General features: G+C 48.3%; 9 protein-coding genes across 9 annotated transcripts, besides 6 other annotated features; all 9 read left to right on the forward strand.

Moving 5' to 3' along the window:
* Positions 1-341: 341 nt before the first annotated feature.
* Tb10.389.1690 (hypothetical protein, conserved) lies at positions 342-4,823 on the forward strand (the record flags this gene model as incomplete). Its single annotated transcript, XM_818319.1, has 1 exon — positions 342-4,823. One exon carries the CDS (start codon positions 342-344, stop codon positions 4,821-4,823), a length of 4,482 nt encoding a protein of 1,493 aa, XP_823412.1.
* Positions 4,824-6,283: 1,460 nt separating this feature from the next.
* Positions 6,284-6,312: a sequence feature (AT_rich).
* Positions 6,313-6,984: 672 nt separating this feature from the next.
* Positions 6,985-7,767, forward strand: Tb10.389.1670 (hypothetical protein, conserved; the record flags this gene model as incomplete). The annotated part of the gene is made up of 1 exon (XM_818320.1): positions 6,985-7,767. One exon carries the CDS (start codon positions 6,985-6,987, stop codon positions 7,765-7,767), a length of 783 nt encoding a protein of 260 aa, XP_823413.1.
* A 1,269-nt stretch (positions 7,768-9,036) lies between these two features.
* Positions 9,037-9,387, forward strand: Tb10.389.1650 (uncharacterized protein; the record flags this gene model as incomplete). Its single annotated transcript, XM_818321.1, has 1 exon — positions 9,037-9,387. The coding sequence occupies one exon, from the start codon at positions 9,037-9,039 to the stop codon at positions 9,385-9,387; it is 351 nt and encodes a 116-aa protein (XP_823414.1).
* A 686-nt stretch (positions 9,388-10,073) lies between these two features.
* Positions 10,074-10,424, forward strand: Tb10.389.1640 (uncharacterized protein; the record flags this gene model as incomplete). The annotated part of the gene is made up of 1 exon (XM_818322.1): positions 10,074-10,424. One exon carries the CDS (start codon positions 10,074-10,076, stop codon positions 10,422-10,424), a length of 351 nt encoding a protein of 116 aa, XP_823415.1.
* Positions 10,425-11,226: 802 nt separating this feature from the next.
* Tb10.389.1630 (hypothetical protein, conserved) lies at positions 11,227-11,580 on the forward strand (the record flags this gene model as incomplete). Its single annotated transcript, XM_818323.1, has 1 exon — positions 11,227-11,580. One exon carries the CDS (start codon positions 11,227-11,229, stop codon positions 11,578-11,580), a length of 354 nt encoding a protein of 117 aa, XP_823416.1.
* Positions 11,581-11,931: 351 nt separating this feature from the next.
* Positions 11,932-11,952: a microsatellite.
* A 328-nt stretch (positions 11,953-12,280) lies between these two features.
* Positions 12,281-12,305: a sequence feature (AT_rich).
* Positions 12,306-12,570: 265 nt separating this feature from the next.
* Positions 12,571-12,594: a microsatellite.
* Positions 12,595-12,628: a microsatellite.
* A 46-nt stretch (positions 12,629-12,674) lies between these two features.
* Positions 12,675-19,253, forward strand: Tb10.389.1620 (hypothetical protein, conserved; the record flags this gene model as incomplete). The annotated part of the gene is made up of 1 exon (XM_818324.1): positions 12,675-19,253. One exon carries the CDS (start codon positions 12,675-12,677, stop codon positions 19,251-19,253), a length of 6,579 nt encoding a protein of 2,192 aa, XP_823417.1.
* Positions 19,254-19,499: 246 nt separating this feature from the next.
* Positions 19,500-19,535: a sequence feature (CT-rich).
* Positions 19,536-20,403: 868 nt separating this feature from the next.
* Tb10.389.1610 (hypothetical protein, conserved) lies at positions 20,404-22,755 on the forward strand (the record flags this gene model as incomplete). The annotated part of the gene is made up of 1 exon (XM_818325.1): positions 20,404-22,755. One exon carries the CDS (start codon positions 20,404-20,406, stop codon positions 22,753-22,755), a length of 2,352 nt encoding a protein of 783 aa, XP_823418.1.
* Positions 22,756-23,453: 698 nt separating this feature from the next.
* Tb10.389.1600 (hypothetical protein, conserved) lies at positions 23,454-25,829 on the forward strand (the record flags this gene model as incomplete). The annotated part of the gene is made up of 1 exon (XM_818326.1): positions 23,454-25,829. One exon carries the CDS (start codon positions 23,454-23,456, stop codon positions 25,827-25,829), a length of 2,376 nt encoding a protein of 791 aa, XP_823419.1.
* Positions 25,830-26,236: 407 nt separating this feature from the next.
* On the forward strand, positions 26,237-27,592 carry Tb10.389.1590 (hypothetical protein, conserved; the record flags this gene model as incomplete). The annotated part of the gene is made up of 1 exon (XM_818327.1): positions 26,237-27,592. The coding sequence occupies one exon, from the start codon at positions 26,237-26,239 to the stop codon at positions 27,590-27,592; it is 1,356 nt and encodes a 451-aa protein (XP_823420.1).
* Between the last annotated feature and the right edge of the window lie 187 nt (positions 27,593-27,779).

A 27,779-nucleotide genomic window follows, 5' to 3' on the forward strand; every position in this document is an offset into this window, starting at 1 on the left:
GTTTCTGCATAGTTGCAAATATGCGTGTATCTCATTTTTTCCTGTGGTTGCTGCGACCCTGTGTGTGTACTGGGTTTGTTGATTGTGGCCGTATCGGTTACGCCTTCCAGTCACACTCATCCTTCGTAACTAATGTACTTATATTTATCTATATTTGTCGAAATGCATGTGTTTTTACGCTTTTACTACTTTTCGTCCGTGTCCTTCTCCTAACCGCAGACGGAAGGGTTAGCAGTAGTGTATCTCCCCTAAAGGGGGATATAATCTGTGAAAAAGTAAAGTGAACGTAGTATTCTTGGGTCGTACTAGAATAGCATAGGAAGGAAGGATATTAAACCACTATGCGGGGGAGCTGCAGCGAGGGTGCATTATCAGGAGGATGTTTGCCATCTAGAGCTACAACAAACCCCTTAGGAGGACCCAGTTCAGCCGGATCACTGGAAATGGCTGAGATGTTAGGAGCTGAAGCATTTTACGGGTTACCTATTCTTTGTTCCCTGTGGTCTGAGCGCAAACTCCCAAAACGACGCGGCGCGAGGGGGAGAGGCCAACATTGGTCTTGTGCTTCGGGTGAAAGCGGCAAGAAGCGGAATTGCAACCTTCCTCCACAGCTCCTCTTCACCATTATGAGTTACCTCCTACCAGAAGGTATGTTGAAAATGAGGTTGGTTTGCCGTACCTTCAACGACGTGTTCCTCACGTACAGCGTCCAGGAAACATTCGCCGTGTCACTCCCCCGTAGTTTCATGGAACCGACAGTAGGATTTCAAACTCTCTCAGGACTGATAAAAGAACGTGAGGCCGTTCTACGCAATAAGGAGCGCTCCTGGTCTAAGTGGCTCTCAGCATACGTGGTGATGTGGCTCCGAAAAGAAGCAAACAATGATACCATAAGCAAGGCGACGGTGGAGGGACAAGCCCTGTGGGTGCAGCTTCAGCGATCGCGGGTGTTATGTCGGCTCGCAATGGAGGAATGGCTCGGGCACCTCTCAGACTGCCGCCGTGCGCAGTATAATATACGTAGGAACTGGTTCAACCCAACAAATTTGGGTTGTACGTTGCGGACTGGAGTGCCGCCCGTTTTCCTACCGGATGGAACACTCTGCATTAATGACCCACCAGATGTAGTGAAGTTTTACGCCAAGCGTGACAGGGGGTTGCCTTTGTGTGAAGATGCGCTCTCTCACAAAACTGTATCGCGAAAAAACGACTCGCTTAAGGACATGTGGGCTCCCTTTGAAGAGCTTGCGTTTCCTGCATATGTGTGTCTAATGTATTATGACCCTTACGTGGATGCGCTCCACATCAGTCTGGCGAGCGGCACGTGCACACTTTGGCGTGTGAACAGCATAGGAATTGAGGCTGCAGCGCATCGCACTGCATCTGAAGCGGATTTTGAGAGTTCTTCACATCAACTGTGGCGTAAGACTGATCTTCCTTGCCGTAGCATCCCTAGCAGAATTGAGGTGGTGGGAAACTACACCATTTCTAGCGAGTTTCTTGCTTGTTCCGTGACGATGACAAGAGACGGTATTAAGCTAGAGGACTACAGGTGGAGTGAAGACGAAGTGATGTCTAAAGTGCGTTTGTTTGGTGAGGGCGCGAATGGCGACACTAGTCGTATCATCGTGGCAAGTTGTGGCCGAGACGTGTCAGCATCCCTTCTTCCGAGAGCCACTGCCGGTGATGCACACCTTACGAAGGAGGATGTGGCAGTACTGAACATTTTGCAAAATCAGTTGTCAAACGCGAGTAACAGTGTAAACAGACCTCGAGCGGGTCCTACTCGCGGTGAAGCTTCTGCGAATGAATCCCATAGACCGTCTGCCACCAACTCTGTTGATGGTATTAACGGTGGGCATAACGATGTGGAGAGTGGCAATAACGGCGGGAATATCATTTCTATTGCCGGTGGGCCTGGTAACGGAGCATTTGAGCTGCTTGTTGACGACATTGAGCACGAAGGAGTAGGAACTGCTGCGTCTGAGGTAACCGCTAACCACCTGGAAGGGGAAAGGGGAGATAGAATCACCGACTTCAGGCCCTCTTCAATCACAATTAATTCCACCGAGAGAATCGACATAAAGCGACACGTTTTTGGAGTGTTCAACGAGCAGGCGAGACTGATGTGCACTGTTGCGATCACACACGAAGTGGCTGTTTTCATTTTGACCCAATCAGGTTGCAGGACATTAGGAGTAAATTACAGCGGAGGAATACATGCTGCGTCCGTGCTGAGCTCACCGGTGTTTAAGCGTTGTGAGTCACCTACAGCAGAGCACCCGTGCGAGGAGGGAGATGCATTGTTTCTGTGCGCCTCTCAACACAACGTACTAATCTGTCAGCAGAAGTTATATCGTCGCCTGGAAGAGGTTGAAATATTGGTTATTCACCAGAATCACCGAGAGGCAGCAACATCACGAGGCGCTTTGCGGCCAAGTGAGCAGCGTTATGGGACGTGGTATTTTCTTAAGGGGTATTCATACCACTCTCCACCAATGATATTGAGACCATTGGTGGAGGTTTCTTCTCTTATGCTGCAGGCATTCGTTCAACCGCGTCCCCTATTACCGGAGCATCTAGAATGGCTCAGTAAAAGGTCAAATGAGGGAACATGCAAGGTAGATTGTCAACGGCAGCGGGAGGAGCACCTCCCGCCGTACAAGTCTTCCTGGTGGTGCCCGCAAAGGGACGGACACCCTTACTTCCACAAGCCATTTGTAATGTTTATTTCAAAATTTGTGGGGTATCTACTTGCTGGTTGCGACTGTACTTCCGGGGGATACCAGGAGGTCTCTACGGACGACCGAGAGCATTTTCATAGCGTTCCCCTCCTTGATGGGATTGCAGTGAAGCGGCTCCACCCGTCCGCAGTGGCACTGTCGCCTTCGCATGCTTTTTTCGTCCTCGGAATGGAAAACGGTTCGATTCTGATGGTGTCTCCATCATGTCGAAAGTGTGATCAGGCAAAAGACGGTCAGGGGGGTTGCACCACAGATGCGCAGGTCAATGGGGCCCATCTCATTGAGCAATTGGACACCATATCCATTCCCGAAGGTGGGGAGGGATATTTGGCGAGCAGAGAAGCCCCCCAACTTCTTGTTGCTGGCGAGGACTTGCACGAGGAAGGAGCGGATGAAGGAGAAAGCTCCTCAAGCTCCGAAGATGAGGCTGCACACCCCCGCTCTCAACACCCACATACAAGCCATTTATACCGAACAACAATAATTAGCAACAGGGTGCGTGGTTCGGCGCGGCAAAAGCGCAACCTTCGGTCGTTCACCCCACAACAGCTGTTTGGATGTGCTTTCCATGAGGATCCATACATCTCTGCGTTACAGCGCTGTTCATCATCGATTCTTAATTCAATGGAACGCCTTGAAGGGGAACAGCGGCGGCACCATCCCACACCGATTCATGCCGTCTGGATTCATGCCCCGCGTGATTGCTACCGGTTCTCACGTAAGTCAGGCATATGGAGTATGCACTTGGATGATTGGAAATTAACCGTACTTAACAGGCTGTATGAACTAACGGTATACGACCTCTCTATGCAATCTTTCGTCGGAAAAGACAATGTTAAAGGGAGTGTTGTGTTCGCACCACTACTAACACTGAGCCCATATTTAAGTCATCCGTTTCTGGGTGTCCCAATGAAAGATGAGGAGAAGTGGCTTTGTTCGAAGATACGTAGACGGATGCGGGCGGAAACGGAACGAACTGCCTCTGGATGGGAAATTGTGTGGCACAATGGAGTGCTGGTTGTGCTTGGAGTGTCAAAAGGATGGAGGTACTCCGTTTTTGACTTTCATGCAAGGTTTAGTGACCCCGATGTGAAAAACTTTTCAGACCCAGCGCCAGTGGCATATTCAGCTAAGCGAGACGAGTACTATGAAAGTATTTCTGGTTCTCAAATGTTAGTGCCTCTCGATTTTGGAAAAAAAGGGACTCACAAGCTAGCGCTGCCCCGTCACTTCCCACTCCTTAGGCGGGACGAGAATATGTATTTGGTGAGGCTTTCGGTAAGGGCCGTCACATTGGTGTTTCTATGCGTGGCGTTAATACTGGTGATGCTGCGTATCGATGGATATATCACAGCGCCGCATTGGGTCGCAGCCGCTGCTTACGCTCCGTATGCACTAGACGTCATCGCCAACTCATTCACAGACTATGATAGATATTACATAGTCCGTAGTGACGTGCCATTTTACATTCGTCTTTTCTCTGACCTGCTTCTCTATATCGTGTTCCCCGTTGTTTTCACTCTGCGTCGTGATTTGTACCCGAGATTCAACACGCCGTGGATCGTCCTGACAATACCGTTGTGTGTTGCCATCGCTATGAAGTCACTGCCGGACATTTATATTAATATGCACCCCGGGCAGCGGCACTGGTTTGCGTGGGTTACTACATCGCGACTGTTGAAGGCGCTGTACGAATGGCTGATAATTTCGACAATCGTCCTTCTAGCTCTGTATTTCGATGGTCCTTCTGGTCGTGATCCACTTGCACCGAAGTTCCACATTGCTCTGGCCTTAACTCCGGTAATGTTGTTAATATTAATATTGAAGGTGAAATCTGCTGCTGCCTTTGTCCGAACTGGAAACTGGAGGCTTTATCTTACTTGCTTATTTCCATTACTTCTGTTGGCACTTCAGGTGATGCTGTTCGTTGGTGAGTTCAAGGACTACTATGAATATATTGGTAAACCGATCACCACGCCTAAACCGTCGGCGTCTCAGTCCCTTTTCATTCTTCCCTTTTCTGTTATTGTGGTGGCGATTTACAAGGGATATACCGTGGCTTCAGTTCTTTGTAGGTAGCGAGGAGGTGACGGTGACGAGATAACACCTTCTTGATGTTTTTTTTCCCCAGCATGTGGGGTTCCTGCTTTCGTTGGTTTTGGTTTTTGCAAAGAAAAATAAAATATTAACATTTGTTTGTGTGTAGAAACGTACATGCATACGGAAGTATACGATTATATTTGAATGCACAAGTATATAGGTTAGTACGTGTAGTATATGTAGTTACTGAGGAAGGATCAATTGTTGCGTGTGTTGGCACTTGCGAACAACTTTTTTTGTTTTTGTTTTCTGCCTTGCTAGGGGTTCTGGGAAATAAACTGTGCAGGGTATTTGATGCTGTGTTTTTGTCGCATACTTTTGGTTTGATCTGCTTGTCCTGGATTTGTGCTGTGGTACTTCTTTCATATCATGTACTGGGGGAGAGGGGGTGAAGCTGGGTTTTTTTGCTCTATTTTTTTTTTCATTTTCCTTGTCATATTTCGTTCGAAGCGGTTACTTCGCCGTTCAACTGTTTTTTAACGCGTTTCCTCTCCTCGACCGCGGAATCCGTGAGTTGTTTATTTGCGTCTTGAGGTGTTGGTGTGCGGTGGAGAACCCACTTATCGATTTTTAACTCTTTTTTTGTTTTTGTCCACTGCTCCCATTTTACCAGCATCCACAGCTGTTCGGGAGTATGGACGGGGGTTTAAAATCCCTGTTCTTTAATTGCATCCCCTTTCTTTCTTTTCTGTTGTATTACTTCTTACCGCGCACCAATATTTGCCTTTGTAATGTCTTTTATTTTTCTCTTTCAACCCATTCGTCAGGGATGTTGATGTCATCTCTCTTTCTCGATGTGCTCGTCGTCCTTCCCTTTTTATTACTATTATTACTATTTCCTTTTCCCCAAATTTCCCCTTTTTTGTTTTGTTCGCTCGCTTACGAGTTTCGTACGGGAAAGAGGGAATTCAGGGATGGGAGACGGCACGTAACTGGAAAAGACTCGACGAATGGTATGGACCATGTAACAGTTCGCACACCCATATGGGGGAACCCTAAAAGGGCGCATCGCGTGCGTCTGCATGTTCCATCCTTATTTTCTTTTTTTGTTTCTTTTGTTTTTCCTACCTTTTAACTCAATCTCCCCTATTAACACGCATTTTACCCCTTCCCCCGTCTCTCTCTCTCTCTTGCAGCACTTGTTCCCTCAGTACATGCAAGTGTTTCCCCTCCCCCCCCCCCACTTTCCCATCGTACAGGTGGAGACGAAGAAGGAAATTTTGTTTGAGCGCCACTAAACTGTTTCTGTGGTTTCCTTGTTTTGGGATTTCCCCCCCCCCCCAATCACATAATTCCAAACCGATTTTCCTCTTTCATTTTTTTTCTACATTGCGGTTTCGCTCCCACTTGCATTTTCTTTCCATTCAGTAACTCTCCACCCACCAAAAAGTCCCCCTTTATATGCCAGTTTACCTTTAGTTCCCATTTTTGTTGATTGCTTTTTTTTTTTAAAAAAAATTGTTATTATCATTTCCTTTTGACCTCTAATTATATTTGAGTGCGTTTGTTCTTAGGTATATTTCTTCCATGGAAAACGCTGGAGAATGAGAAGGAGGGGACGCGTTTGTATGTTTTGACTCGAAGGAAGGGGGGACGGGGGAACGGAGATGTAACGGCTATTTGTCATCGCATATGTTTTTTTTTTCTTAAGCGGGATAATATGTCACGAAATAGAAGGAGCCCGGAGGTCGTTTGCACCGCCGGTGTGGTGGTAAGCAGTAGATGAAAGTTTTAATGTTAATATATTGAAGTTGTGAGTCTGAACGGGGAAAACTGATTCCAGCGGTGCACCCTACCACTGGTTGCATGAAGTGTAAGCGATTACAGGAAAATAAAAAAAGACAGGTGGAAGGACAATCTTTCGACAAAGCAGAAGGGGAAAAAGTGATGGGGGTCATATTTATCACTTCTCTCTTCTCTCCTCACACCTTCTTTGTCAAAACTTTAGGAGGTAAAGCATCCTTCCTGACGATCACTTAAACGGATTCTTGGCCTTGTGGAAGCAGTAGCAGAAAATCAACAAGAGGAATATACATATATATACCAAAGGAAGAAGGCTCTCCGCTTCTAATTGTATTAGTGCTGTAATCACACTGAGTTTTTGCACCGTTTCCGCACTCCAGCACAAACGATATTTCGAATGTCTGTTTCCCCCAAGCGGAGCCTGCAGGCGTCACATTCCTCCACTTTTGTCGGAAAGACGGTGCCGTCATATGTACTTTCACCAGTTATTGAGCAGCACCATCTGCTTTGGCAGTGGCGCACGGTGCTTTGGCGGAAGCGGCTTCATGCCGTGCCTTTTCTTCTTCACTGGGCACCGGGCGTCCCTGCAAAACAGCCCTTTCTTCACCACACAACTGCTGAACTTATTCTCACATCAGGTCAAGAGGTGGCATCGGCACCTGCAGCAGCAAACTACCGGAATTCACCGCACCGTTTCGGCGAGCTTATTGTTCCATCACCCGCTGGAGGTCTTCATGCAACGATTTCAGGACAAGCGGGAGAAGTACACCCCCTGACACGATGGGTAGACGATTTGTTCGATTTCCCACAGCAGAGTGCGATACCAGGTGAGGCAGTGGTTAATCATGAAGAGAGCATAAGCTCTACCGATTCATGGAGACACGTGCCGTCAATTTATCACAATGTTGTTGGATGTGGTTTGGCGGAACTAATCTTGGCCGTTGACCGGCTTGCAGCATTGCTTGCACGGCGACACATAACATTGGCTAATGCGTGCTGGGCTGTTTTAGCTGACAGCAAGGCGGATCTCAAACCGTTTTTGCGGTACAGTGCCTTGGATATTGAGCGAGAAGTACTCGTAATGGCAAAGGCACATGAAATGATAAATGTTTCACTGGGCGATGCCATGAGGCGACCGCTTTTAACAATTGAAGATTATCCATCGATGGCCGGATGGTAGTGGCGAGTGTTTACAACAGTGTCGGGGTCGTGTCTGATGATTGTCTCGCTCATATTAACCTCTTGGGTGCGCTTATTGTTTCCCTCTCTCCATCAACTACTATTTCATATTGTCTTCATTGACTTTTGGTCAAAGTTTGTCAGTTTGTTTTTATTTTGTTTTCCGGAAAGGAAATATACGAATGCCTGTGGAGGTGTGTGTGTGTATGTGTACGTCCTTTTCTTTCTTAACATCACCATGCTGCAACTCTGGAAAATGAGTATGGTTGCAAGCGATTACTTTTATTCGTTTCTGTTTTCCGTTTCCTCACGGATGTGTGTCAGCTCAAAACCTCCCCATTTCCTATCGGTTTGAGCGTTGTAAATTCTTATCGTCCCGTGTGTTCCTTTTTAGTTTGAAGTCACAGCACTCTCCGTGGTCGTTTTGTTCCTTCGCTTCATTAATTTTTTTCATTTTTTTTTTTGGATTGTTTGGATCCGCACAAGGCAAGAGGCAAATTGAAAATGCAAACATGGGAGGGTGTGGTACCTTCCACGCAACACGAGACTCTGTAGTTGGTGTTCGAACGATTTAGTCAATCTCTATAGTTATTACGTACTTTTTCCCCTTTCCATCCGATGTCTTTTGCTGTCGTTGTTTTCAAAAATACAAAAGGACAGAATTATAGGTTCAATAACGGAAGGAAAGTTTGTGAATGCAGCAAAGGCAAGATATGTGAACGAGCTTCAACCACAGAGGTGCTATAAATTTAGGAGGCTGCAGGGCGCAAGCTGGCGCTTTCTCTTTCCTAAGAGGAGAAGGGAGCGCTCCATGTGACGCCAAACAAAAAGTTCATTCACTCCCGTTCGCATCCTGTGTGATTCCCTTTCTAACAAAACCGTGCACGTGATGAGAGTATGTTCTTTCTATATACTGATTTGTCCATTGAAGTACACAGATACATATTCATAGACTGTCGTTTCCCTGACCGCATTTCCACCGGTTTTCCCCCTCTTTGGATGGATTGATTCGATAAATCTTTCTGTTGTGGTCTTTTCCACACCCCTGCGTTACATGTACCATGCAGCTTGCTGTTGAGCTGCATCGAAGTGGGATGAAACACTTGAGAACTGTTGTGGCTTACGTACCTTTAGCTGCGTACTTCTCGCTTCTCACTACTCATTCCTCCGTATCTTCTGCTTTACCTCTCGCTCTTTAAAATCCACACTGCCAGAAACAACGAAACCGTTTAAGCGGGACAAACTAATTAATTTTGTGGGAATTGCCAGTATGCCACCGCGGGCTCGACTTTTTGTTGGGCAGCTAAACTTTGACGCAACCGAAGATGACATATATGCACTTTTTGATTTCTACGGGAAAGCCCTTCATGTCAATATACTTCGTGACAAGGAGACACAAAAAAGCAAAGGCAGCGCCTTCGTGGAATATGGAAGTACGGAGGAGGCAGATTGTGCCATTCTCGCGCTTCACAACCGCTACAATATGGAGCGCGAAAAACCGCTTCAAGTGTCTTATTGTAACAAGTCCGAGTTGATATCCGAGTTTGGCAGGGATCATGCCTCGAAGTTACACGACGAGAACCCTGCGAACCCCGCCCCACCACAACGTGTTCAACGGTGACTAGCTGAGGGAGTAGCTTATATTGTTAATATATGAATAGCAGTTGAGATATACCGCTAATGACTATGTACTTGGTTCTGGAATTTGACGATATATTTTCCCAATTGTAGCGCTTCTGCTTCTGTGGTTGGATTTCTTATCTTATATTTGCGTGATATCACTATCTTAATCGTGAGGAGGGCTAATCTTCCGGCGTTGAGATGGGTACTTGTGTTATCGATGCATGCTGCGGTTACTCCTCACCAGTTGCTAACAAATAACACCGCGGAACAGAAACAATGATCGACCTTTTTCTTTCCTCCTGTACATGGGAATTAGACTGCATGTAATGGGTTTAATGTTGAATCTTGTACGTGTCTCTGTGTAGGAGGGCGGTGTTCGAAAGAGATTTGCTCCTCTAACAACACATATATGTGTTTTTCTCGTTCTAAAATCTTTCTGTTGTGGTCTTTTCCACACCCCTGCGTTACATGTACCATGCAGCTTGCTGTTGAGCTGCATCGAAGTGGGATGAAACACTTGAGAACTGTTGTGGCTTACGTACCTTTAGCTGCGTACTTCTCGCTTCTCACTACTCATTCCTCCGTATCTTCTGCTTTACCTCTCGCTCTTTAAAATCCACACTGCCAGAAACAACGAAACCGTTTAAGCGGGACAAACTAATTAATTTTGTGAGAATTGCCAGTATGCCACCGCGGGCTCGACTTTTTGTTGGGCAGCTAAACTTTAACGCAACCGAAGATGACATATATGCACTTTTTGATTTCTACGGTGATGTGCTGCACGTTAATATACTTCGTGACAAGGACACACGAAAAAGCAAAGGCAGCGCCTTCGTGGAATATGGAAGCACGGTGGAAGCGGACTTCGCCATCCTCGGACTTCACAACCGTTGCAACACGGGACACAGAAAACGACTTCAGGTGTCTTATTGTAACAAGTCCGAGTTAATATCAGATTTTGGAAGGGATCATGCCTCGAAGTTACACGACGAGAATCCTGTGAACCCCGCCCCACCACAACGTGTGCAACGTTGATTAGCTGAGGGAAGTGCGACTTTTTTCACTTGGTATTGCTCTTTTTTTTTTTGTGGAAGTGAACTTCGTGTGCTAAACGGCTGTTATCACTCGCTTACGGGCGTGGGCGGAAAATACTGAAGGCAGCCCGCGCCACCAAACTTGGGGGGGAGCAACGCTGCAAACTATCGGGTTGGTTTTATTGGGTGTGTTTACAGTCCATTGCGCACTAAAAGTTGCTGGTGTGTATGCTTGTGGAGAGTACAGCTCATTATTAAATGATGCCACTGCATTGCTGGTGCTTTTGTATGCACGCGTCTGTATGTGGAAGTTGTTTTATGTGGATAAAACAAGGGAAGGAATCCCCTATTATGTACAAACGAACCGTGACTTTCTTGGTTGCTGAAATGGTCAACATAAATTGTTGAATTTTTTTTGTTCCTATTCTCCTAACTAACACACTACTGTGTGAAAGGATGAACTATACTTTAGATGGTTTTTATTACACCCTTGTGGTTGAAGAATGGCTGACCTGTGTGGTATGCATGTCACGGGTATCACGGGCTTCAATTGGCACACATAATAGTCATTTTATGCAAGAGTCGAACTTAGTTACTCTTTCCTTATCTCCACCCTGTCACCGCGTTTTTCATCATTTGTTTTTTTTTTGGCTGCATCCTGGTCGTTACCGTTGATGCCAAAGGTAAGCACCAAAGAAAATAGGACACAACTAACCGCGTGTATTTACCAGCACACATACACTTCGCGCAGAGGGGTCAATTTTCTGGATTTGTACTAGACTCAAAACAGGTAAGTTAGACTCATGTCGCAACGGGGTTCCGCTGTCCATCGCACTCGTTCTCCCGATACGACAGATGATCGTGACTGCACTCGCCTTCGAACGGAGGGGTGGTCTGAAGATGTTAGTTTGTACAAAACACATCCCTTCACTTTAGCCTCGCAGGGAACCACGAATGGGGATGGCCTCACTGAAGGGGAACTCTACATTCAGTTGTGCAAGACTCCAGGCGGTAGTGAGCGACTTCCACCAGGATGGGAGAAGGTGTTATACGAAGGGGCGGTTGTTTACCTCGATCACATTTCTCGTGAAGCTCATGAAGTGCCGCCGTGGGAAGTGTGGCGTAAGCGGAGTGGTGCTGCAGCTTCATCTGCTTGATGTTTGATTCCTACCTTACTTCGTGAAGTGCACACAAGTTTCTTGTTTTTTCACATGTATTTCGGGTGGGAATTGCGTGACGTGACGCATATAAACTCCGGCTGAGGCGATTAATGTCGTTTTAGGTAATCGTCATGAAGGTTTCCATAGCATGGATCCGTGAATTTTCTTTCCGTGAGCCCTCATTTGCAGTGTTTATTAACCATATGTGGCCACCTCATGATGAAGCTGCTTCACCTTCTTCCCTTCAAACATGCCGGTCTCCACCTTTTCACCCACTCATTTCCCGTATTGCGGTGGTGTTGTCATCTTTGAGCGACGTGCCGTGGAATGTGTATGTGTGAGGAAGATTATATATATATATATATATATTTCCAGCGGGTTACACATAGATGGGAATGAGAAGAATGAAAATTAAAAGAGAGAGAGAAAGCGATGCTCAGCCACGTAGTTTGTTGGGTGCAGTCCGACTTGGAGAGAGAGGCATGTAAAGGAGAAGAATCTCATACTTATTTTTTTTTTGCTTGTGCGTGGTCCAAGAGAGCACAGCACAACACTTACAACCGGGGGTGCTTCTTTTTTCGTCTTTTTGATTTAGCTTTGCACTGCCCACTTGTTTGAGAGGGGAGCGAAAGAATATATTCGTATATATGCATACACGTTGTGGAAGATTGGGAAATCCGATGCGGTGGTAATGTTCTTATTATTATTATTATAAATATTATGGATTTGAGGGACGCACCATCATATTCAAATGAGTGAATTTAGAAAAAAAAAAACGCCGATGCGCACCTCTCTAAGCCACTGTTCTCGTGTACGTATTGGGAAACGATCGGTTAGTTCCAATGCGCTGGTATTCAACGAGTCACACATCATTTTGGTAAGACATGAGGTTGCATCGCCCACTAGTCGTTTCAACACTGTTGTTCCCTTTCTGTTTTTGTTGTGCCCATATTTTACTGATTTTGTCACTGCCATCACCACCATCTGATGTATATATATATATATATATATGTTTGCCTGTTTGCCTGTTTGTTTGTTTGTTTGTGCATGCTGTTATGAATTTTTTCAGTATTACTGTTTAGAGCGCAAGCATGAACTTTAGGAAACTAACAAAATTTTGGAGAAGGCAAACGAGCCAGGTTGATGTTGTCTCGGGGAGTGAAAAGTGTACAAGCGGTGATTATTGTGATACATTCGTTGGGCTTTTTCGAGGACAGCAGGGGAAAAACTTTGTTTCGTCGCTAGAAAGCGGACAAGCTGCTCTTGAATATATTAAAAATGTTACGGAGCGAGGGCAGATGACCAGCGGCACCCTCTCATCCTCGACAGACGACGAGCTGAAGCGAGAACGCGAAGAGACCCTCGTTGCTCTTGAGTTATGTGTGATTACGCATCCACAGTTTGTCAACACAGACGTGAACTCCAGCAACATTGAGAGCGGGGAAAGCGAGGGAGTTTCTCCTTCAACCACCGAGAAGGTTGCACACGAGGCTGCAACGAACACTACTGGGGAAGAAGTGACCATCACAATTAGTGAAACAAGTAATGGTACCGCTGCTGCGAGTGCCAATACACGCAACGGCGAAGCAGCTACCCCAGTCGCACATTATACACAAGAGGAGCGTAGGGCTTTGCTGTACGAATTGGTCAGCATCATGCTTAGCATTGATCGTTTTCTTTACATAAATAAAATTAGGGAGGAAATACAGCTTCAGCACCCCTCAATGTTGGTGACCCCACCACCCACAACCACCATCGGTACGGAATTGCTGGAGACCGCTCCATCGACGAATGCCACAGATGAAAAGAGTGTTGATTTTGAAAGCGATCCGTACGTGGCGCCGCCATCCATTTCATCCACTGGAAGGGAGTCGGTACCAGACCTCGCGTCATGCCAATCAAACCCAGGCGACCCTGATGGAGATATTTCAAATCGAAGTTTGAACAGAGCAGAAGAGGTAGTGGCAAGAATTCAAGCGATCACCACTTGGATTGTCCTGCAGAAGGTACTGCGGAGTCAGTTGGAGTTGCACCGGGAAAGAGCCACCCAGCCAAATAGTCCCACAATAGAAGCAGGAGCATCGGAAGCAGAGTATGTGTTGCACTTTGAAGAACTGTGGATCGACACGGCTCCTCTACGGTGGGAGCAAGTGGTGGAAGAACTCAAGGAGGCCCTTGGCATGCGACGGAAGGAAATTGCAGAGGCCATTATATCTAGTTGGATACTGAACAATCATGCAGGTCATGAGCTCCTACAGTGTGTTATGCTGGAATTTTGTTACGGTGCCAACTTCGAGCACAAGACTGCGGTTGATGTGGATACCACACGACCGGAAATTATTTTCATGCCGGCAATCGGGAGCAATGACAGTGATGGTCAAAACCAGTCGCTGCAGCAAACTGAGGCGTTGACTGACACGACTCCCGAAGCACATGGCGGAGATGATGTCGTTCCAGATGACATGGTGGAAAAGGTGAAGAAAACATTCAAACAGTGTATTGTAACGCCATGGGTCTGCTATTTGGAGCAATCGTTGCAAGTATTCCAACTGGAGGGGGGCAATAGACCTGGTAAAGTGTTGGACACAACAAACGTTTCCCTCTGTTGCATGGTCAGTGCGTATGCGATTTGCTCAAAGCACTGGGAGGAAGTGAAAAGAAGGGACATCTTTCATTTTTTGGAAAAATTGTGGTGCGAACAACATGTTTCTACGCAGGTGGAGCGGATGAAGTGTGTTAGCACTGGGACAGAGGAAGATACCAAGCCTGAAAGCGAGGAAGTTGAGTGCGTGGACAGTTGTTCACCGCCTCAGGCATTGGACGGCGACAGCGATGGTACTGTTACGGTTGGTCACTGCGCTGAGAACGATAAATATGCTTTTTTGTGTGGGGATGAGTTCATATTGCCAGTGATGCTGCACGAGGCGTGGGCGACGGTGTTATGCATTCGTGCTCATCAGTGCCTTAACGGCGCTGGCCAGCCACTCTCTGAAGCGGTCAGACATGTTCGTCGGGCTTGCAGTTTGCCCATACAAAGATTTCCCTTTTGGTATTGCCAAAGGGCTCATGAAGCTATCGTACATGCGTATGTTGCTGCCGGAAACTATGCCGGTGCGATTGAGATTGGACGAGCAAATGTAAACAGAAGCGAGCGATATTGTGCAACCCATGGCCACTGCCTTGCTAGCCGGGTGAATTACCTGGAGTCGTTGCAACTGCTGGCTGAGATACAGGCTGTGTACCCTGGTAGTACTTCATTTACCAGCACTGTGCAAACGGTCCTACAACAGGCGGTACTCTGCGAGCAAGCACTGAAGGACGTTTTGCCTGTCTATATCAACGGGGTGGCCAGCCGTTATGCCGCTTTGCGGAGGAACATCTATCGAGTGAAGCTCATGGTTCTAAAGTTAAGTTGGCGTGTTCACTATCGTCTCGCTGAGGTCACACGCGCTAACATGTACTTTCACCAGTACATCCACCTTTTAACGTGTAGAAAAGTACCGGGGCGATTGGAAGAGCAATACAACGCGTGGAAAGAAAGGGGGGAACAACTTCTCGGAGTGGAGCACAACTCAGCTGTTTGCTTTTTCGCGCGGGCGGTTGACTGTGCTAAAAAAATTGTCAGCTCCGTTTCACGGACTGCACCAACAGTGGATTCCACTGCAAATTGTGCATGTTCCCCAGTGACATTACCGTGTTTGGCAGCAGCAGATGCCACAGACACCGTGCATCAGGAGATAGAACTTAATAAAATGGAGGCGGAAGGCGAACGCAATCTTGCACTTGCCTATATCGAACAGGCGGACCACGAAGTCAACGTGAAGAAGCGGCGGCAACAGCTTAGCAATGCCGTAAACTGTGCTTACGCAGCGCAAGGTATTTTGCACCGTTGGACATCAAAATTAAAGGCTGTCATCCCCTCTACGCTAATGATTGGTGTCGCCTCTGGCATTGTTGTTACAACCAAAGCGCTGCTTCGTCTCGGACAGCCGCGGAAGGCAGCACTTCTGTTGGAACCACTAATCGAAGAGAGGTCGAACTCCAGCTCCGTACGGCCTCCGCTCTGGACCAGTGCACTGGAGCCACTTGGTCGCCCTCTCACCGCTGGAGAAATCAGTGAGCGCACGGCGACAATGCTCGTAAGACTTAGAGCATGTGACCTTCATGCACAATGCCTCAGCAAGTTTGACGGGGAGCGTGGCTATCGAGAGGTGGAGCGTGCAAGATCCTTCTTGAAAGAGTTGAAAACGTGGGCGGTATCGGTAATTGCGGAAAGCGCCGTGGTGTACCCTAAGGGGGAGCAACTAATGGTGGACTCTTCCATGTACAACGGCATATTGGAATTGTTGCGCGAAGCGAATGCACTACATCCATTACTTAGTATCACATGCGGCGATTCGTTGGTTAGCTTGGGAAAATGGGAAGAAGCGTTGCAAGAGTACTCTGATGCCCTTTCCATCTATAGCGCCGGTAGTGAGATGGATGGTCTTTCCAACCGCCCTGGAGATGGTATCAATGAGTGTCCCTTTACAACAGATGGTGTAATGCAGATTCAGGAGACAACCCGATGGGGAAAAGACCAAGACCGCATAAAGAAATACTTTAAAATAAAGGAATCGTTAGTACTAGCGAAGCTCGCTGAGGTGTATGTTGCACTAAGGAAGCCACTAACCGCCATTCATTACTACCGACAGGTGTTGGAGAACTCAACAGAGGTTGGTGACGCGCTGCTGCAATACAACGCTCGTCTTCACCTCGCCCGCTTGCATACAGCTACTGGTGAAACAGATGTTGCGGCAGAGCAGTGGTCCCAGGTTAGTGAACTGGCAAAGGTGTACGACGACGAGGAAATCAGCCGTGAGACAACTCGAAACATTATTGAGGCTCAACAAACCCGCGGTGCATATGCAGATGTGATTGAGGTTGCAAGAGAACTCAACAATCTGGCATCTGCGGCGGAAGGTGAAGATGCCCTAGAGGACAGATGTTTCGCTCTCGAAGCAATTGCTGACGCTCATCTTCAACTTGGCCAATACAAGGATTGTGTTAAGCTCCTTGACGAGCGGGAGAAAGTTGAGGACAAGGGGGCTCAAAGAAAGGGTGAGCTTTTTAACATGCGTGCACGTGCCCTACTTGGCTCCGGTGCAACACAAGAAGCGGTTAAGGTTCTGGTGAAGTGGGCGCAAGTGGCCCGGCAGCAGTCAAAGTTTGTTGAGTTGGCAAATGCTAATGCATCTCTGGCAGCTGCATATGCCACGGCAGGCCAGATATTTAAGGCGAAGCGACATCACCAAGCTGTTCTTTCGGCGCTCGCAGAGGTGCCCGACATGACACAGGAGCAATCTGGAACCGCAATGGAATCTGCGCGTTGGCTCGTCCACCAGTTTTACCTAAATGATGAGAAGGTGCCACTCCTTGATGATACGCGCTGCGCGAGGGAAGAGAAGCGACCAAGTGCCATGAATGATAGCTTTTTCCCCTCTTCGCAGTCTGTGAGAAGGTATGACGTTGTCTCGCCCTGTGTACTGTCCACCGCCTCCGGTGAAGGCAGCGAAGGGGAAGGTGAAGAGAACGAAGGGGACGAATATTTTGTTATGAGTGAAAGCGGTGACCTAAACGTACTCCTACAGGAAGAGGAAAAACACGCAAGGAGACGATTGAAAAATAGAAGTGCAAGCCACGATAACTGCTGTAACAGTTGTAGTAGCGGTGTTTACAGCGGAAGTAGCGAAGGTAGCAGCGAAGGAGGGAATACCGCTATGGATGAAAGATTCTTGACCGACTGCGATAATGGCGAAGAACTACCACTGAACTGCTCGATGGTTGGCGTCGACATGGCCTCTGTGCTGCAGCAGGATGACACGGCTGTGCATACTCTTGGTGTTAGCCGCGGAAGGGATGTAACCAACGGATGCGGTAGTGATGAGGCTACAATCACAGAGAAGCCTGTCTTACCTTCATCTGACCTCTGCGGCTTGTCCCCGTCTGTGTCCCCTCCCGTTAGTAACGTCAGTGGGGATGCTGCAACCACCAATGCAACCCCAGTCCTTCGAGGCAAATTGGCTGACTTGAGGGCAAAACAAACATGTGCCTCTGTAGCTGAAACATATCACACGGACGCAGCATCTGAAGGCAGCCATTCTGGTGGAAGTCCCGTCAATATACAAGCAGGTGATGATGACGGAGCACCGACCGAGGCTCCAACCAGGGAGTTCCTAGACAGAGTGACTACGAAGTCACCTAACCCAGCAGCTGTGCACACAAAGTGCTTTCACCGAGCGCTAGAAACCATTGAGGCAGCTACTCAACTAGCGTTGATGACGGTGGCAGGGCGGCAGGGCACCATTCCCAGGAACCCTGCCGATGTTATCGACCTCGCGCTTATCTCTTTTCCACATTGCACCTTTGTGTTTTACTTCGCCGATTTCGCCACACAGCATAGCGTGATTATTCGTCCCGCGTGCAGAAGCTTCTATCTGGAATGCCTAGTACACCCGTACACACTAAATAACTATCATTCGGGGGGTTTTCCACCACAGTCACAAAATCAACAGGATGGGCACCGGATGATACCTGACGAAAACAACGGTGCTACTGCAGACGGCTCCGTCACATCACCAGACAGTAGCTGTAAGTGGACCTCAGGAGAACACGAACTTCTTCAATCCCTGCACGATCTTCATGCAGATCTTTGGGAGCCTGTGTGTTTTTTGTTGAAGAGGTCCCATTGCAGACCCGATGAGGCGGAGTGCTTGGTTTTTGTTGTTGATCCCACTTTGCTACAAGTGCCCTTTCCTGCCCTTGTCGGTCGCGGAGACAAGGAAATACCGCTGGGTCAGCAATATACTGTACTCGTTACACCAACTGTGGTGAACTTTCTTAGGACAATGCAACATAATAAGCGACCGACGCTTTTTGGTGCTCCACAGAAGGACCGCAGTGCGTTCCTTCCACAGGGTGTGTCGTCGCAACCGTGGATAGCAAGTGAGACCACGCTCAAAACCAGCAGCCAGTTAGGGTCGTGTTCATTTCCGGCCCAGCCGATTCCGACTGCGCAAGTGAGTGTGGCGTCAAGCATGGGCTCAGTTGTCACTGCCAGAAGTACCGTATCTTTGTTAGGGGAGCTGCGCGGCACATCAAACGACCATGATACTGAAATTGCTTCTAGAGACACTAGCAATGCTGGCACTTGGACCGTTTTCAGTGGTTGCACGCGTAAGGAGCTTGTGTCCGCTTTTGGTTCCCCCTCTTGTCGAGCTCTGATGCTGCTTTGTGACCCTGTCGGACATAAGTTTAAAGTTGCCGATGGCATGGTCGGACTTGCCGATGTTATACGCGGCAATCCATCTCTATCGGAAACGCTGGATCTTGTAGTTATTACAAATGAGCGCTCAACGATGACTTCAGTTGAAGAGCCCGGGATAGCCGCAAGATTGTGCTTGCAGTACGGTTATCCGCGTGTCATCCGTGTGGATCTACCGCCCGGCACAGGTGTAACCACTGCACACCTGAGACTTTTACACGCGTACTACGAAAAGCTGTCCATGACCCTCGAGTGGCGCATGCGGTATCCCTACGCATTGGCACTCCGTATGGCCCAGGAAGAGGCATTGCGACTTGGTTTCCCACCCACTGTGTGCGCTTCCCTCACGCTGATTGGAGCAGCATGACAGCTTGCCAATATTATCTCAAATTTTCAGCATAAATGTCTTTTCGTGTCCGTGTTTTGTCCTTAGCTGTGCGCTATGTGAAGGAAAGTGAATAACTAAGAAAAGAAAGTGCTAACTACTGTACAGTGATGTTCACCAAATTGCTTGCGTAGTTGGTACCGGCATACAAAGTCGTGTATGGTTAGCTTCATCTTTTTTTTATTGCAAATATATTTGTAGGCATGTGTGCCTTTGTACCATTGAAGCTCCTTTCCCTTCCCTTCTCTTCTCTCCCATTTCCTTTAGCTTCTCCCCTGTTGAAGTCTGCATCTTCTATTCTCCTTTTTTTTTTAAACACACGCGAACACACACACAAAAAAAACACCTTATTTCTTTTTTGTCTTTTTCCCCCTTTTAACCCCCTCCTTCCTGCATTCCATTGTCGGGGATCCATACCGAAGAAGCCACGGGTGCTTCTTGTAATGGGGACCAACGGAAATATGTAGTGTGTTCGGCTCCACTAGGAGAAGCACGGGAGAATCTGTGTCCTCCGATTATTTTATTTCTCCCTTCTTTTCTATTGCTTGTTGCATCAGCTAAGGATGATAAAATAGTCGGGTTATGGGGAAAGCGTGTAGTGAGGTGCACATACAAATGTTTGGAATAGTGTAGGAGACGATGAGGTTTGTGAAGGATGGACTGAAGTCGTGAGGGGAGCGGGCGGATCATTCAGGTGTGAAAAGGAATGAGTGAATGAGGTTCACTTGATTTTCCTCAAACATTTCCTTGACTCACCCTACGTATGTACACACGCAGCTGCTACCGTCACCACGCAAGACATTTTTCGCTTTCCACGTTGAAATACTCATGTGCCTGCTTTTTATTTTTATCACCACTGCCATTATATGAAGTGCTGGAGGGTCACTGACTGCATCCACGAATTCCTTTTAATTTTGAAACCTAGTGTGTGTGTTTGTGTGTGTTAATGTGACCTTTATCCGACTGTGTTTACATGTTTGAGGAGCGTTCCTTTTTTTTTTCCACTGAATTGTACTGGCATCATCAATATTTTTTTTTGGTCTTTCTTTTTTTTTTTGTTGTTCCCCATTGGTGTTGCTAAACTTTGAACAACTTCATTGCTGTCCATAGTTTGCTGTCACGTCGATTAAGGATGTCTGCGACATCCCCGAGAAATATATATGCACCGCTCAAAGTTGAGTTCGACAGCGAGGTTGAAATCACAATTCACAGCGCCTTCTTACAAACGGCACGTTTGCTTCAATGTGACCCGATGGCGCACGTAAGCGTCTCTACGCTTCATGTGGCAACGGACACACGTCGACCGTGCGGGGGTGTTACTCAAGTTGGAGAGAGTACTAGAATAGTTAAAAACGAGCGTCCCGTTGGTTCAACGAGGCGGCTGCACTTCACCTCAAAGCCAAACTTCAGTGAAATCATACGGTTTGTGATACCTTTCACACAGTGCCGTCGGTCGACTATGAGACCAGAATCGCGGCTGCTGCTTCGTAAAACCGCTGCGGCAGTATCTACGGATGACAATCCTGATGAGCGGTTTGTTGATCATCAAGTATTGATAACAATTACCGACGCACAAGAACAGGGATACGGTCAGGCCGTGTGTCCGTTTCTTTTGCACGTCCCTAGCAGCTCCACGGAGCCACAACGCATCATGCTACAGCCACGCAACAAACACGACAAGCACGACCCCGTATTCAAATCTGATGTGGCTCTGCTTGCTAAGCACGGCGTTGACGATTTTGGTTTCGTGGATATATCGTGGCGAGTCAGTCTGATCCCGCACGGTGGTGCCCTTATCACTGCGTTGCAACCATCGGTAAGCGTACCTACATTTCCCATAGGACTCGTGCTGCGGGCAACGTGGCTCGTAGCTGGTAACGTCCACCAACCTCGCACACAGTACACGACGTCTGTGGAGTTTGGCGGGCAAGACCGTTTTTTGTTTGAAGGGACAAAACCGCTTTTTCTTACAATTCAAAGCGCTGCGCAGCTTGAGCGAGCCATCGTTCATTGCACTTTCCACGACACAACGACTCGTCCCCAGTCGTATGATGTGGCTGTACCACTGCCTGTTCCCCCGATGGCCTCTTTTGCCATGGAGCGCGATGTATGGTGGACAACTCCCGTGCGAACCGCATGTGGTGTTGACTTAGGCATTCTTCTGGCATCTATACGTCTTGCACAACGACCTCTTGATGGCAGTACACCATTCTGTACCGTTGAGGGTTGTAGGGAAATTAACAACCCCATTCACCAGTCGCAGTTTGCACATGTGGCAAAGGAGTGGGGACGCGCACCACCCAATACACCGCCTGGTGCCTACTACCCATTGTTTTGGGAATCTGAGCAGCATATTGCTCGCGTGGCGGAGCGGCAGTGGCGCCATGATTGCATTGTTGGGGCACGTCCCTCTATAGAGCATGTGCGGCACCTCCTGGAGGTCCTTGCGGGTCGCATTGCCGTCGATGGCGGCGTGAATGGGGTTGCGGCAGTATACTTCAACCATGCACCGACTACAACACTACAGCAACACCAGGTAAAGCAGTTTCTTGTAACGTGTGCTTTCCACGCAAAGGAGATGACAGTGCAAGATGCAGCCCGGTTTTGCTTCTTTGCCCTTCGTCGCGACATGGAGCAGGCCATAACGAAGGAAGACGTCGTCTTCATTCTAGATCACGCACTTATCGGGAAAACAATTGATATGCCTGAGAAAGAAGTATCCCGTCGCGTTGACGACATCTTTGGCGATGGTGTGTACATCACCTTTGACGACTTCATGCGTTATTTCATTAACAACTATGCCATGTGGTACCAGTTTGGTGTACCCATTACGACAGGTGATGAACAGGCGGCACAGGGCAGCATGGATGTGGCCGTGGAACTCGGACCAAATGCTCAAGGGACGGCGAAGGAGGAATCTGGTGAGGAAGCTCGTGGTGGTGCCGCAGTGCCTGTCGCGCCTCGTGGAGAGGAGGCCGGGTCATCGAACTCTAATCCTCAAGATGTTGGCGTTTGGCGCAGATTTATAGCACGTGTTCAGCATAGTAACAGGGCATTTAGCGTAACAGCGCACGTGAACGACTCCATTGCAGAGGTGATGGTGATGGTGCAGAATAGTACTGGAATCCGCGCGTCCTGTCAGGAGTGGAGGATGAATGGTGTTTTGTTGGATCCAAAGGCTACGGTAGGAAGCACAAAGTTGGGGCTTAGCTCGCGGAATGATGCGTCACCGGAGGTCGTCATTATTGAACGTGATGAATCCTTGCGTCTTGTTATGTTGTACAAGGAGAAGTCAGTCCGTTGGGAGCTACGCATTCAAGAAACAGAAAAGGTGCTGCGACTCAGAGCACTGGTTCAGCAAAAAACATTGATACCCCTCTCACGTTGTGTTATGCGGGCGAATGGCCAACGCCTTCAGGACAGGCACCCACTTCAACACTATCAACTTCAAAATGGCGATGTCGTCGAGGTAATGCAAGAGTAACGTCCATATTAACATGGGAAGGAGCGTTGGCTTCAAAAAAACATTGCACGCATTTGCGTGCGCAACGTTATGCAATACAGCAAACCATAGAGAGTAACTTATAGAGAAAGGCAAAGGGATGAAAGAAAACAATACTTGATTTGTGCCTGTTGTTTAGTCTGCGCGTTCTTGTGGGATAAAGAAAGCCATAAGGAAGAAGAGCAATGATGTTGTATAGAGATATTTTTCTTTTTTTTTGCCTTTTACATTGACAGTTTGTTCCCATAGAAGGAGTCATCATATAGAAGTGGGGTCAGCTGTGTCCGTGATAAAGCACTGATAGTAATAATAAAATCATCAGCACTGGTGCGTGCGTATTGTCTGGGACCTCGTACAGTGAAAGAATAATTGTGGAGGGGGGTGAGCATTATTCCTTCCCCCTTCCTATTCGCCGTGCATTCAGCATACCCATTTTCCGTTCCTTCCATCTCCTTCTACATCTTTCACTCGTGGAGACAATATAGGCGCCTCGAGACAAGCTGTTTGTGTACTTCGGCAGGTATCCACAAAAAAGCAAAAGGGAAGCAAAAAAGATAGTGAGGGATTTCCAGGCTCGACGGCGTATCAGATTCTTGTGAGGAAAGGAGAGAGTTGCAAGGGGTTTCCTTCCTGTGGTTTATAGAACCTGGGGTTTGCACTTCCAGAGAGTCTGAGAGAGCATGCCCGGGAGTTTGAATTCCTGTCCTAATAACCCTAACACTCAGCACTGTGTCCTTTTTTCAACAGTGTCACACTGGACGGGCCCGCAGTCACTCTACTATTGCTTCCCCCGCAGTCGCACTTTGCTGCAGATAGCACGGTTTATCTTGGATGACCCCGATCTGAGCACTCAGCTTGGCTACGGTGCGTTGTTGGGGAGCAATCGGTCAACCGAGTTGTTGAAACAGTACATTTATTGCTCTGCGCATGTGCCGGCTGCTTCCAGCAATGAAAGATACCACGCCGCATCGTGGTGCATAGCCTCTGTTGGCATAACCCTAATCTTGGTTGCCACGGTCTGTGACTACAAGTGGCGAGTGGGGACCAGTAGTGTCACACACGAGGCAGATGAAACGGGAAATGAAGGGGCAAGCGAACTCAACCCACGCGCCACTCCCGCGTGTTTGCCTTTGATTAGCGCAGAGGAAGTACGTGAGGACTCTACTAAACTGCCTACTACGCCTAGCCCCGATTGCTCCCGTCAGTGTCCCCGCGCGGGTGGGCTTAGCCGATTTCACCAAATATATGGTGTGCATTCGCCACTTCTAACACCCGAGGAGCAACTTACAGCACAGAGTGCTGTGGATAGTTCGAGCGCGTCGATACCTTCCGCACAGGAGGCTTCGGTGTTCAGTTCTTTGACTCAGCAACGTTTGGGGTTTCAAGGGACCTCCATGAGGAGCGACGAGCAATTTTTGGGTATTAAAGCTGGTGTGGCACTGGCGTCAGTACCCACTTTAATGCAAGAGTCTGGAGATGGAGGTAATTCTTGTGTAACAAAACTGCACGCCCTCAACGTCGAAAAGCTGAATAGGTCCCTGCAAAAGGATCCACTGAGGGGATCGGATGCGCCTGTTTTGAGATCCGGTGTGGCGCACGTTGTGCAGTGTTTGTCGCTGGTTAGCAGTTTCCAGAAGTGGCGAGGTTACCCTGAGTCGGAATCCGACTTGAATCTGTTTAACGGGCTCCGTGTAATCACTTTCCTTTGGGTAACGATATTCGGAACGTTTTGGTTTACCCAACAAATTAGTCCTGTGAACAGTTCTGTGGTTCCGAGTGATAGCATGCTTTACGCCTTCCTCCAGAAGAGGATTTTCTCCGCTTGCGCTATTAGCACGTTTCTTGTTATTGCTGGGTTTCTAACTCTTCATCGTCTTCACATTTATGAGGAGTGGCAAATGAAATCACCTGCCGTGCGTGCAAAGTGGTCGCGGGGCACGCGTAGGCAGTGGCTACTGAAGGGTGCTCTGTCGTATACCCGTTATGTGGTTTCTCGCTTCGTTCGTGTAATTCCAGTCGCTCTCACGGTAACGTTGCTCGTGCCAAATATTTTGCCAGCGACTTCAAAGGGTCCGCTATGGATGGCGCTATCAAATGCACCGGCACTTCACAAAAACTGTGAAGACTACTGGTGGACGAACCTCCTGCTGATCAACAATATGGTCCCCACCGATGGAAGTAAGTGTTGTTTTCCTTGGTCCTATTATGTGGCACTTGAGTTCCAGTTGGTCGCTACCGGACCCCTCATTTACCGGCTCGCTAGATCTTTGCACACCCGTGTATATACCGCCGGCTCAATTGCCTGCGTGATGATAGGTGTGGCCCTGCGCTACAGTGCATTTATGTCCAAGAAAGGCAAGCACCTCGAAAAGAGTGAAGCGGCACCGTATACATTCGACGCTGGGGCGCTGTATGAGTGGCCGCACCTCATGTTCATTCCGTTTCTCGCTGGAGCCATTCTCCATCGCATTTATATCGCCGTGAAGCATCGTGCGCAGACGCTGCTTATGTTTGGCCCTGATATGTTCACGGTTATGCATCGTTGCCCTGAGAGTACCACCACGGAGGATAGGCTAAGTTACTTCATACTGGAAAAACTGCGCCTTAGGAGCATGCGCTTTCTGATAATGTGGGGAGGTATTGGTATGATGTGTCTCTGTGTGTTTTGGGGTTGGAGCGTTCTTCACTTGTCACAAGAGACTACACAAGTGAGCGTATGCCGTGCAGCCTATGAGTCACTCATTCTCCTTTTCTGGTGCCTTGGGTTGTGCATGTTGGTTTTCCCCTTACTATTTGGGTATGGTGGAGCAACTCGACGGTTTCTTGTTCATCCCTTATGGTGTGGACTGTCGCGTCTGGTGCTGGTGGGATATCTGCTCACCCCTATCGTCATTGGCATCGTAAACGCTCACTGGGGTCCCACAAACGTGGGTGTGATGCTACTTCTTATGTTGCGGTGGCTGGGATGCACTTTTTTGACATTTTTGGCAGCGTTCGTGCTTCACATGCTGGTTGAACGGCCGTTCTTGTACATCAGTTCACAAGGAAAGTACTGAGGTGAGGAAACACCGCCGATAATACTACGTCATCATTCAGTACGATAACCGCGTTGTGAGCGGTGGTTGGGGTTAGGGGGGCAACACCATTATTAATAATGCTTTTTAACAGTAGTGCCCTACCCTGTTTGCATGTCCCTGCAATGCCGGTGGAACAGAGTCGTGGGGAGCTCTTTTGGGTGGAGTAATACAAACAGCGGTTATGGTTCTGTGCCACAAACATGACGTGGCGGCAGTGTGCGTTGGCACACAAGCAAATATGCGCCATTTTCTTCCTTCACCTACGTTTTCCCCATACTTTTTGAAACATGCGTTGCTTGCTCCAAGCATTCACAGTACCTTGGCTTCCGCTGAATAAGCCACAACTCTCGCCCTGATTACCTCCTCAAAGGTATAGGTGAAGTTTGATGAGGGATGTACTAGCGAGCTTCATCGAAGCAAGTGCCGCCCGCGGGGCGTGGGAGTCCGCGCTAGCTGCGTGGAACACTGCTTTGTTTACTAATAGTAGAGAGGTGTCTTCTAACCATACACTGTTACTCACCCGTGTGTTGGCGCAGTACAGCCGCTGGCGTGAAGCGGTGGCTGTGGCTACCAGTGCGGAAACAGCATTGTGCAGTAGGCAGCTTGCCGCTCGGCGCGTGGCATTATTGGCAACGATAAAGGCGGGCAGTTGGAGGGAGGCCTGTCAGCAAGTGCTCAGTGTCCGGCGCTACCTTGAAAATAGCGCAGCAATAGGCCCCTCAGTCGGTTACACTGAGGAGGCTGAGATCAGTAAAGAGCTCTACCTGGTTGTGGAGTTGATTGAGCAGGATCTGTTGCAAGGGATCCCCACTGAGCAACGTGGGCTTTGGGACCCTGTTGTTGGTTGCTTACGGGGGAAGGTAGAGCGCCACCCTCCGAAACAAGCCGGAGAATTACGTCGGTGCATTCCTGATGTTGAAAACACCACAAGGAGTGATGAATACCAAATGAGGTGCGGTAGTGATGCTGATCACGTGACTAATAACGAAGAGCTAGTTCATATTCTTCGCAAGCCAAAGGAGCGCAATTCGTGGTGCGGTGCACTTCGGCTTCTGTTGGACATGCAGCACCCTAACGCTGCCTCAGTTAATATTGTGATTACCATTTTAAAGTCGCAAGGTCGTGAAGCGGAAGTACTTAGGGTGGTCAACGACTTTATGGTGTCGCGGAAGATTCAACCAACAGCAATAACGGTGAAGGCTGTATCAGAGGCCGCAAACACCATGCGGTCCCTTCCCCTTTGTATATCCATTCTTGACAACCCGTCGATGCGGGGCAAACTTACAGCTCAGTCAGCCGTTCCAATGGTATTGGCACTGCAGCGGCTTGCTGAGTGGAAAAGATGTCTTGAGTGGTGGTCCTCCGTGCCTCCACCCACTACACTTTCGGGCGAGGGAACCACTGACTACAACTCCGGCGGTGTACCAAATCTTCGGCGGCATCTTAAGCTAAGCAGCTACGTTGCCGTCTGTTTGGCGGGTGGGGGATGCTGGTTAGATGCGCTCGCGGCTCTTCATTACGCTGCGCCATACGACCCACCCCTCGCGATTCTGTTCTCCCTCCGCGCACTGCGAGTGGCAGGAAATTGGGAGGCTGCTGTGACGTTACTGCATAAAAATTGCTCAGTATGGAAAGGGTCAAAGGTAACGCTTCAGGTCCTGGACGTCGTCACAGAACAGAATGCAGAGAGTTGGATCCCGCCGCACGTTGTGCATATGTTGCGGGGATTATTTCGCTCGTAAATGCAAAACTTCTCGACAGTATATCGGATACGGGTGGTGTACATTCCATTGTGTCTACTTTGCATTTAAAACATGTGCCTTTCAGTGAGCCCCTGTATCTTTTTGAGTGGTTTCAGACTTATCGGTTCGCTTGGTCTATGGCTTACCCCCTTTTTTTCCTCACACTGCATGATGCAACAACAATCCA

The sequence above is a fragment of the Trypanosoma brucei genome, chromosome 10, assembly GCF_000002445.2.
Source record: "Trypanosoma brucei brucei TREU927 chromosome 10, whole genome shotgun sequence".
NCBI lineage: Eukaryota > Euglenozoa > Kinetoplastea > Trypanosomatida > Trypanosomatidae > Trypanosoma > Trypanosoma brucei.